This window comes from Numida meleagris, linkage group LGE64, assembly GCF_002078875.1.
Source record: "Numida meleagris isolate 19003 breed g44 Domestic line linkage group LGE64, NumMel1.0, whole genome shotgun sequence".
NCBI classification, from domain to species: domain Eukaryota; kingdom Metazoa; phylum Chordata; class Aves; order Galliformes; family Numididae; genus Numida; species Numida meleagris.
In genome coordinates, this window is record NC_034439.1 from 125,749 (window position 1) to 137,293 (window position 11,545).

General features: G+C 47.7%; 1 protein-coding gene across 1 annotated transcript; it reads right to left on the reverse strand.

The window, feature by feature from the left end:
• Positions 5,152-11,521, reverse strand: LOC110390405 (soluble scavenger receptor cysteine-rich domain-containing protein SSC5D-like). The gene is made up of 7 exons (XM_021381709.1): positions 11,352-11,521; positions 10,097-10,123; positions 8,692-9,021; positions 7,939-8,268; positions 7,277-7,606; positions 6,486-6,815; positions 5,152-5,433 (listed from the first exon to the last, which is right to left on the reverse strand). Exons 1-7 carry the CDS (start codon positions 11,494-11,496, stop codon positions 5,399-5,401), a joined length of 1,527 nt encoding a protein of 508 aa, XP_021237384.1. The 5' UTR covers positions 11,497-11,521; the 3' UTR covers positions 5,152-5,398.

Genomic DNA, 11,545 nt, shown 5'->3' on the forward strand with positions numbered 1-11,545 from the left:
TGCTCGGTTTGGACAAGGGAGTGGAAAAATTTGGTTGGATGACGTGAACTGCGCAGGATCTGAAGCTGGCCTCAGTGAGTGCGTGGCAAGGCCTTGGGGAGACCACAACTGCAACCACGGAGAGGATGCTGGAGTGGAGTGCTCAGGTACCACTACTGAATGCCCTTGTATGTGCGGTATGATGGAGCCAGTGTGTTTGTGGGAGGGTGCAGGTAGATCTGGAGTCCCCTCAGGGTAAGGAGGGTGGGTGTTCATCGTGCAGTTGTAGGCTGAGGTGTGAGGAGAGCTGAATGTGGATGGTAGGGTTGTATTCCACACGGACACCATGGTTCGAGATGATATCTGAGGGCTGTGGGTCATGGAGAAGGTCTGTGTTACCCACTTGTGTGCTCAAGCTTGTGTATTCACAGAATCACAGATCTTCAGTGGTTGGAAGGGACCTGTGGAGATCCCTCTGCTTCCGCTGTTTTTCTAGAGTAGTTTGCAGAGGAAGGCTTCCTGGATAGTTTTGGATTTGTCCGGAGAAGGACACTCCACGACCTCTCTGGGTAGCTTGTTCTGTGGCTCTGTCACACTCACCGTTAATAACTTCTTACTCATGTTCAGATGTAACTTTCTGGGTTCCAGTTTTTGTCCATTGCCCTTTGTGTTGTTGCTGAGCATGACCAAAAAGAGCCTGGTCCCAACCAGTGACACCTGCTCGGTAGATATTTAGAAGTGTTGATAAGATCCCCCCTCAGCTTTCTCTTCTCCAGTCTGAATGGAGGAAGGTCTCTCAGCCTTTCCTTATAGTGGTCATGGTCCAGCCCCCGATCATGATAGACTCTCCCCAGTAATTCCATTTCTTTATTAAACTAGGGAGCTCAAAATAGGACGCAGCTCTCCAGATGTGACTTCATCAAGGTAGAGTAGAGGAGGAGGATCACCTCCCTTGATCTGCTGGCCACAGTCTTTCTAATGTGCTCCAGGGTACCACTGGCCTTCTTGGCCCCCAGGGGACACTGCTGTCTCGTGGCCCATCTGTTGCCAGGCAAGACTCCCCGGTCCTTCTAATAGACATATACCAAGGGGTGCAGTGAGGAGACGTTCTTGTGTTCCCGGGGGATGTGTTTATCATACTGTTGCTCTTGCATGAGGAAGAAAAGTATGAGTCCAGGGTTGAAATAGATGACCCAAGGGATTCAAGACACTGCACAGTGCTGGATGATATAATAGAAAACTTTTAGAAGCTCCTCTGGAGTGGCAGCGGGAAGTCAGGTGAGAGTGACCGGCTCCCAAAGCAGATGTATGTTTTTTGATAGCAGTATTCACGTCTGCAGTATGAGCCAAGTGGGTAGGGGATAATTCCATGTGCTGTAGTGTTATCAGCTGGTGATGTGCAGCAGCCTGGCTTTGATTTATGAGGGAATGGGCATTCTGTAAATCATGACTGTACAGCATAATGGCAGAGACACAGTCACTGGGGAATATTCCTGTGAAGATGATATGGGGCAAATAAACTGAGGACACAGTCTGCCTCGGTTATCCCAGACCTCTGCAGAAAAGGGGGGTGATGTGATCCACAATATTATTTTCACGTCAACAGAGCACTGAGCCACGCAGTGCTCCCTGACGTTTTCATAGAATCATAGAATGGAAGGGATCTTAAAGCCATTAAGTTCCAATCTCCCTGCCACTGGCTGATTGCCACCTGTGAGATCAGTTTTCCCAGGGCCTCATCCAGCCTTGCCTTGAACACCCCTGGCAATGGGGCATCCACAACTTCTCTGGGCAACCTACTCCAATGCCTCACCACCTTCCGAATTTCCTCCTGATATCAGGCCTAAATCTCCTCTCTTTTGGTTTAAAGACATTCCTCCTTGTCTTTTCACCTTCAGACAATGTGAAAAGTTGGTTCCTTTCCTGCTTGCAAGCTCCCTTTAAGTACTGGAAGGATGCAATGAGTACTTTGAGAGCCTTCTCTTCTCCAGGCTGAACAAACCCAACTCCCTCATCTTGTCTCCATAGGAGAGGTGCTCCAGTCCTATGAGCATCTTCATGTCGTCCTGGACCCGCTCCAAAAGCTCTGCATCCTTCTTGTGCTGGGGGCCCCAGGCCTAAAGGAGTACTGCAGATGGGGACTCAGGAAGGCAGGGTAGAGGGGGACAATCTCTCCCCTCTCCCCACTGCCACCCCTCTGTTGGTGCAGCCCAGGGGACTGTTGGCCTTCTGGATTGCAAGAGCACATGGCTGGCTCATGTTAAGCTTTTCACACACCACAACCCCCAAGTCCTTCTCTGCAGCACTGCTGTCAATGAGTTTTTCTCCCAGTCTATGAGCATATCTGGGATTGCCCCAACACAAGTACAACACCCTGCACTTGGCCTTGATGATCATCACTTGGTTCTTGTTGCTTGTCCAAGTCTCTGTGATTTCTTGTGTTTTGTGGATTTGTTCTTGCGTTTCTGTGATTGCTGTCTTTTTTTGGGCCAGGTATTACAGAACCAGCTCCCATTCGGCTTGTGAACGGCCCAAATCTCTGTGCTGGGAGAGTCGAGGTCTTTCATGACCATCAGTGGGGAACCGTGTGTGATGATGGCTGGGATACAGCTGAAGCCAATGTTGTGTGCAGGCAGCTGGGCTGTGGGGCAGCACTATCAGCCCCGGGCTCAGCTCGCTTTGGACAAGGGTCTGACCCCATCTGGCTGGATGATGTCAGCTGCGTAGGGACAGAGGCTGCCCTTTCCCAGTGCCGGTTCCAGAGCTGGGGTTCCCACAACTGCAAACATGGAGAAGATGCTGGTGTGATATGCTCAGGTAACTCTTGCCTATGTCTCGGTCTCAGAAGTGTTGGGAAGAATGGAAGAATGATTTTCAGCCTCAGTAAAAGGTCTTCTCTGAGCTCAGGCTGCTCCTAATGTCTGCTGTCGGTCACTGTGGTGTATAAACTCATTCTTGTAATGTACGTAAGCTTATGGCCCTGACCATGGTCCACAGTCACCACTAGAAGCTGGTCCAGAATTACTGGGATACCATTGACAAACCTCCACCTGATTGCTGTATCAAGCTGTGTATCCCATACTTCAGCTTCTGAATCTGTGAATGCCCCATCCCTGGAGATGCTGAAGGCCAGGTTGGATGGGGCCCTGGGCAATCCGATCTGATGGGTGGCAACCCTGCCCATGGAAGAGGGCTGGAACTGGATTGGTCCCTTTCAACCCAAGCCATTCTACGATTCTATAATTATACAATTTCACAATCTGTGATTATATCCTATATATCCTGTATTTTTCTATGATATTTTCATAGTCCCTTCCAACTCATGCCATCCTATGATTCTTATCATCTTTAAGGTGCCTTCCAATCCAAGCCATTCTGGGATTCTACGATTTGATGATTCAGTGATTCTGTAACATGATTATATGCATACTACTAACTTTAAGCGGCCTTGCAGGATAAAGCAGGGTACTTTTACATGTCTGGTTTGCATGCATTTCTTTCTAGGTGGGATCTAAACATCACAGATGTTCCAGAGTCGAGAAGAGAGATGACAAGGCTGTCAAACATGTGTATGACTTTCTTTCAACCCAAACAAAAGTCATCTTTGAAGGCCCAAGATCATGAAGAACAGAAGCCAATCATGACACTGAGATCTGTCTCACTGAATTGTAAGCACCAAGCTGATGTGCCCAAATCAGGAGCACGATAGTTCCATTCATCTAATGGAGAGAGACAGACACTCGGACAGGGCAAATCAGCCCAGTTTTTGTCTGATTTCCTTCAGAAGTTTCTTTCACTCTACTGGCTGTAAATTAAGTTACTGCCTGCCACAAATTAAGTTTACAGGCATATTCTCTTGGTGATGGAGCGAATATTTGGAGGACACAAGTGGGTACTGGAAGTCAGCTTGAATCTTTGCAACATCTCTCCTCAGTCTTCTCTGCCTGAAAGGTCACACAGTTCCCATGACAATTCATCCTCTCACGATGATATTGCTTCTAGTCCATGAATACTTTCTTGCTCTGGTGGTAGGGATATAATATATATTGAGGTTCCCTTGTGTAGCCAGCACCCTTCTCCAGAAGAGGTTTAGCTGCTGTCACAAATTCCTCATGTAACCTTCCCTCTGAGCCTCTTGGCCCCTCTGCAACATTCCCTCCAAACCTTTAACCATTTCTGTGCTGCTTCTCACCTTAATCCCCCCCAAATATCTTTGTAGATAAGTGACATTTCTGTCCTGCTCTTGTGAGTCTGTCTCATGCTCTGTGTCGTGGTCAGATCACCATCAGCTTCACCTTGTTTCTGCTCCAACAATGATCAGCCTGTCCGCAAGCAGTGGTCACCCATCAGTCAACTACCCCCCCCAGTATAACTGTTCATTGTGACACTGTACGATATAAGATATCTCTTTGTCCAGTTTGGATCAGTTATCTTGTTTCTGTCCTGTCCTTGTGTCCTGTGCACCCCCAGCTCCTTGCTGAGAAGCTGATAAGTACTTGGCATAGTGTAAGCACTGCTCCATGACACCTAAAACATTGATGTGTGACCAACATTATTCTCATTCTAAATCCACATCATCATACAGCTACTATGAAGAGAAGGAACTCTGTTCCAGCTAAAACCACTACAGGCTGCAATGTCACCTGCCCATAAAAACAGCTTGACTTGGCTGACCAGCTTGGAGGCACTCAATGTAAATATTGAGATAAGACCGTAGCTCTTTGTTTTTCTAGGATAAAACATTAATGCTGTGCTAACGGGCACAAAACACATTGCAACAACTAACACAAAAATATAATAATAACCTGTGTTAGGCACCAGGTCTTGATTGGACATCCCCAAAACGGGAAATTGCCCACCTGTGAAGGGCCTGCTTCAGAATGAGAGAGGAAAAGGGGTGAATTCTTCCCTAGGGGAGCAGTTGATCCCCTATAAAGAGAGGAAAACAAAACCATAAACTAAGCTTGTAAAATGCAATGTGCAATACCCTTTCCAATGATTTTATGGATGCCCTCCTTACAAGACTGATTCTCAGTGGGTGTAAATGTTTCTCAGCATAGATACTTCCATGACCTTGGTATTCATCATGTTGGAGAAAAATTCTTCATGTCAGATATATGCTCAGTCACCTGAGGTTTATAAGCAATATGTGAGATAGACAGAACATCAGATTTAGGGGAAGTTTATTGATACTTTGTGGTGTTTACTTTTCGTAGGACTGACATCTTTTCCATCAGTGTAGTTATAACCAAGCTTGTTGATGATTCAAAGGGTGAGGGAATGGTTTTGCCAATCCCTGAATCCCATTATGGCACATGGAAGTTTCTGTAACATGTTTGCCGTTCTCCTTCTCAGCTGAACTTTACTGGCCCACCTCATGTGACAAGATGAGCACAGTCTGGTGGGGACGGTGTGGCACTCAAGATGTTTCTGTCTCCTCCAGATTCTTGTTAACTGCAAAGAAAGGGGACAGGGTAAATGAAATCTCCTCTCAGGAATTCTTCTGCACCAGAATAGCAGCCAAAAGTGATATGGACGTTGCTCTACAAGAACATCTACAGTTTAGCTTATACCGATACATTTGTGGATATTGGCAAAGAAAACTGGACGGTGGAGCTTTGGACAAGTTCCTAAGGAAGCCAGAATGCGCTTACATGAAGACCAGACTCTGATGGCCAAGAGGTTGGCCATGAGCCAGCAGTGTGCCCTTGCAGCCAAGAAGGCCAGTGGTATCCTGGGATACATTAGAAAGAGTGTGGCCAGCAGGTCAAGGCAGGTGATCCTCTCCCTCTACTCTGCCCTGGGGAGGCCACATCTGGAGCACTGAGTCCAGTTCTGGGCTCCCCAGTTCAAGGCAGACAGGAAGCTACTGCAGAGAGTCCAGCAGAGGGCTACTAAAATGATCGGGGCCTGGAGCACCACCCTTATGAGGAAAGACTGAGAGACCTGGTACTGTTCAGCCTGGAGAAGAGAAGACGGAGGCAGGATCTTATCATCACATATAAATATCTAAAGGGAGTCAAGGCTCTTCTAAGTGATGCCCAGCAACAGAACAAGGAGAAACTGGCAGAAAATTAGGACCCAGGAAGTTCCATCTAAACATGAGAAAGAACTTTCTTTGGAGAGGGACAGAGCCCTGGGACAGTCTGCCCAGAGTTGTTGTGGAGTCTGCTCTGGAGATAGTTCAGAACCTGACTGAATGCTTTCCTGTGCAACTGTTAGTAGTGGTCTGTGATTCTGTGATGCATCCCATAGTCAGGTTGTCACCAGTGTCTTTGTCTGTGCTCTACTGATGCCAACTGGTCCACCATATCTATCTTAGCCAGGCATTTCCTATTCCTTATGGCTCCCTGCTGTACTCCAACAGCACAATCCTGAGAAGGAGAGCCTTCCCAGGATTCCCCTGGGAATTCCCTTTTCTCCCCTGGACTCCAGCCTGCTGGCTCTGCCAGATCTATTCCCCCTTTCCCCACATCAGTTCAGGTGTCACAGGGGTGGGTAGCTACCTGTGCAGAAAACAGAAGCATCCTCTCCATGATAGCAGTTGTGTTCACCCCACGGCCTTGCCTTACAGTCAAAGATGCTTTCTTCTGTCCCTTCGCAATTCACATCATCCAGCCAGATGACATCTGGCCCTCGGCCATAGCGGGCACCTCCCACGGCTGACAGTGGCGACCCACAGCCCACCTGCTTGCAAACCACCTTGGCGTCCTTCATGTCCCAGTAGTCATCACACACACTACCCCAACGATTCTCGTGAAACACCTCAACTCTTCCAGCACATTTGTTTGGGCCATCCACAAGCCGAACTGGTCCCATCTCAGAAACATCTGTCTCTGCACAAATGCCAAGAAAATAGATGTTAAGTTATCCTCACCGCCTGTGGGTAGCATGCAGAGGTCCTTGAACACAATGGAAATATGCCAAGGGATTTATTCTGAGAGCACCTGGGCTTTCCTGGGGTGGGAATAAAATAGCAGAAAACCCAGAAAAATGCTGTGCAAAAAGGGCAGAAGGAGGTTTTCCTGGTAGTCATGAATGGCTGCAGGCTCTACTGACTCAAGGAAACTGTTGAGTCTGCGGACAGAGGTGTGACAAGGGACCACAGTGGTCATAGGTAGGAGAAGATTTAATGCCACATCCATGTGTCACAACTGCATCACAAGGCTGGTTGTCAGTGATGAGATGAGTCCCTATTTCCACCAGCAGATATACACAGGCCTGCACTGCCCTTTCTACAGGGGCTCGTCTCATCAGCACTGCTCAGCACATACCGTGTTGGGTCAGAGGTGGTTACCTGAGCACTCCACACTGGCATCTTCCACATGGTTGCAGACATTCTCACCCCATGGCTTTGCTTCACATTCGGTGAGAGACCCTTCTGCCCCTGTGCAGTTCACATCACTCAGCCAGATTTGGCCTTTCCCTTCTCCATATTTTGACTCCGGCAGGGCTGATAGGGCTGTTCCACAGCCCAGCTGCTTGCACACCACCTTGGCCTCCCGTAAATCCCAGTTGTCATCACACACGGTCCCCCAGACATTGTTGTGAAGCACCTCAACTCTCCCAGAGCAGCGGTTTGGGCCTCCCACCAGGCGAACTGAAGTGGTGATGGTGATCCCTGAATCTGTGGGCAAATCCAAAGAGGGCATGCTCAGGAAGGCAGAAGGTTGTGCATATGCATATTTATGCCCCTGCTGCGTAACATATCCCTCCCATGCTTATGGATGACCTTAACCTCAAGCTTGAGCTGGGGAAAAATGACCATAGAGCACCACAGTGAGGAAAAAACCTACCAATTTGAAACCTTCTTCTATGGTGCAAGGACCCCAAACCAACAGCATCAACGGTTGGGAGTGCTTCGCAGTATGTCCTTTTTCCTGTCCAAGATTGTACCCATGCTCATATGAAAAGTATCCCAACACACTGCTAGCAAAAGGAGGAGAATGCAAGGATTACCTGAACAAATTGCGCTGGCATCTTCCCCATGGTAACAATTGTGGTCTCCCCATGGCCTTGCCTGGCATTCAGAGAGAGATGCTTCCAACCCTGTGCAGTTCACATCATCCAGCCAGATGGTGTCAGTTCCTCGCCCAAATTTTGCTGCAATTGGGGCCAGCACTGCATCCCCACAACCGAGCTGCTTGCACACAACTTGAGCATCATTGATATCCCAGTCATCATGGCACACGCTTCCCCACTGCTCTTCATGAAGAACCTCAACTCTTCCAGCACATCGGTTTGGGCCTCCCACCAGCCGAAGTGGCCCTGGCTCAGGTATTTCTGTTCCTAAAAAGGAATAAATAAGTAAAATAAATAAGTAAATGAACAAACAAACCAACCAGGGAGAAGTTTTGGGGAAGTCTCTGTGCCCCTGATCACCTGCAGAAAGCAGAATCTCCTGCAACGTGCCAAAACTCTCTCTGCTCACCCCTAACACTTGTCAAAGGCTCCCCTCCTACCTTCTGGCTAAGAAGGCTGGTTGAGAAATACAAACAGGATGGAGGTTGTCAGAAGAGGGAGAAGACCAAAATTTGTCCAGTCCCAGCTCTGTAGGACATGTGATACATCTTCTCTGGATCAAGGTGATGGGAAGCTGGAGCTCAACAAAGTCACTCTGAATCCCTAACCTCCTAATTGGATGGCTCAGAAATTGCCCCGTGGCTTTCTTGAGGCAGAAGAGACACAAAGTAGAAGAGATCTGAAGATTACCTGAGCACTCCACACTGGCGTCTTCCACATGGTTGCAGATGTTCTCTCCCCATGGCTTCGCCTTGCAGTTGGAGAGGGACCCTTCTGTCCCTTTGCAGTCCAAATCACTCAGCCAGATCTGGCCCTTCCCTTCCCCATATTTTGACTTCTTGGGGGATGATAATGCTGTCCCACAGCCCAGCTGCCTGCACACCACCCTGGCCTCCCGTAAATCCCAGCCTTCGTCACAAACAGTCCCCCAGACATCATCATGAAGCACCTCAACTCTTCCAGAGCATCTGTTTGGACCATCCACCAGGCGAATCTCAGGTTTGCTGGTGTCTACATCTTCTGGAGAGAAAAGATGTCCCAGGATGAAAGCAGGGAATGAGAAAGAGGGCTCTTCCTTCCCGCAGAGCCTTTATTTAATGCCAAACCAAGAGGTTTATTGCCAAACCTAATCTTTTTATTGCTAAACCAAATCTTTGTTCGATTGGAGCCTGATTTTGATTTGAGAATGGCCAAATGCTGCACATGTTTATAGGACCAGAAGTCTATCCTGAGAAACAAATCACAGGGTTCATTTTCAGCTGTAATGGGAGAAAGGTAGCCACCCCAAAACTCCCCCAGTGTTTTTCTTATTGGATGAGTTTCCCCAGAGTTAAGGCCAGATGCTGCTACAAGGCAGTAGGCTGCTAGTAGGGAAGAGAGAATTGAGAATTTTTCACCCTTTCCCAAAGGGAAGGGTTGAATTTCCTCAATTAGGGGCAGAGATTGCAGGTACACAGCTATTACAGACCTGAATACGGTCAGCTTCCAGGACTGGAAAGGATCTGCTCAATTACTGAGTTCTGGTCCTGTTACTGAACCAGGAGGCCACTCAAAACCTCTCAAAACCTGACCCCCAGTTGCTAATCCTCAAATCACGATGTCTGCCATGATCTCTATCTCTAGATAGAGAGTATATCTAGATACCATCATCCCTTTGCATGGATCCGGGGGTTGTAACTGAGGGACCAAAATGAATGAGGTTCTGAAACCTGAAACATCTTCTTCATCCCTTATGGAGGAGTCGAGAAAACATTCATATGATTGAGTTCAGACTCCCAGCATTGAGGATATTGTAACTTCTGGTTTAGCTTTGCTCAAATAGACAATGTTTTCACTCTTTACTGTTCCCTTCACCCAGAGATCTGAAGCTGCACCTCACAGAGAGGAATTAGAGTCAGGTCTCCTTTGGCTGATTGGGAGAATGTGGTTTGCAGAGACAAAATTATTGCCCACAGTAACGGGATTTGGACCAAGGTCTCTCGGTTCTGAGTATCACACTTGAATCTCTTGATAATACAGAGTATCATTCTGCGTGACAATTTATGACAGAAGTGAATGCTCATTCACAATTTCACTGACTGATACAAATACTGACCTGCCAGCAGGACTCCTGCAAGGGAAGCTGAAATAGAAGAAATACAGGATATTAGTCTGAGTCTAATTGGTAAACAGAGCATGTAGATTCAGGAAGGCAAGACACAAGGCAATAGATGAGCTATTGAGAGCACCACTAGAGCTCATCATTGATCTCAGCCTCCCAAATCCTGCTGCCAAAGGGTTTTCTCTGTCACAGTGCATGTGACTTTTGTGATTGAGAGATCAGATAAGGAAAGAAAATGTGAATGTACACATACAAATATATATATGTGTGCGCACTGGGAAAAAAAAATATTATCTAGGCAAGTAATGAGGAAATATCGTAACAGAGCTGTTGGGATTATACTCATCCATACTCCATTGTCCAATGACAGTGAGTCATTTTCCAAGTTGCATAATTATCTAGGCTTCTGCAATAATCAGTGAAATGACACACTCCCCTCCCATCCAAGAGTTGGTGAAATGCAACATGGACACCAACAATCATGGGGTTGTGCAAAGAATTGCCTTTGAGATGGAAACCTGTGCAAAGTGGCTACTGCTTCATCTGGGGATTGGTTAGATGCTGAAGCAAACCCTGGAAGGAGGAGCTTGCCAGGATCTATTTGTCCAGGGAAGTCAGGAGAAGGGAACTTTGGACGCAGTGTGGAAGGTCAGCAGCAAAGAAGGGCTCAGTGCAAACAACGATTTCTGCTCCAAAATGTGGCAGTCTGGCAAGGTCCCAAGCAATGACTAAAAGCCTCAGGCAAGGGCAGCATTGCTGACACCGCAAGTGGCATTGACATTATTGCTCATTTTTTCCACTTGTCCTTCTTTTTGATATTACCAGGATTTCTGGTTCTGCTCCCATCCCTGACACATAGAAACCTACAAATGCTGTGAATCCATGGATTAGAAACAAGGGCAGGGAATCCCCGGCATGTGCAGTTTTCTCCTACAGGTTGGGATTCAGTTTCTGAATGAGGCACTTAAGGTGTCCGGAAGGGGCAGAACCCAGCTGTCCAGCTGTGGATGTCCGAGATTCCAGAGAGGGGATCTGAGCATCCACACTGAGCTGTCAGATATGGATGATGAATTGCAGGCATCTAACCTAGAGAAGGAGGATTCAGCTCACTGTAGGCACCACCAGTTGCATTTCACTTCCTTGCAAGGTCACATTTGCTTCGTGCTATAGAAAAAAGCAATAATGGAAGAGGAGGACCGCTGGCAAAGGTATGCCAAGCCAAAAGCAAAGAGAAAAGGATCCCACTTACCCCAAAGACATGGCAGGAGAATGAACCTCATGTTGGTCACAGAAAGCACTGCAGGGAGGAAGCAGGAAATGCACCCAAGGGATGGGGTATTTGAGAAGTCCCTGTGGCCCTGGCTCCTCCCCTCCATCCCCAAACCTCCCTCCATGCCCCCTGGCTCAGCAACTAGCAGAAGCCAAACCTCTGCCAGGAATCTT

Bases quoted from the DNA above. Each gene is read 5' to 3' on its own strand.
- LOC110390405 (XM_021381709.1), bottom strand. From the start codon at position 11,496: ATGGAGGGAGGTTTGGGGATGGAGGGGAGGAGCCAGGGCCACAGGGAC. The intron at 9,022-10,096 runs GTCAGTATTTGT...TTTTCTCTCCAG, and splicing joins TGCAGGAGTCCTGCTGGCAG to AAGATGTAGACACCAGCAAA. The intron at 7,607-7,938 runs GTAATCCTTGCA...ATTTGCCCACAG, and splicing joins TGCCAGCGCAATTTGTTCAG to ATTCAGGGATCACCATCACC.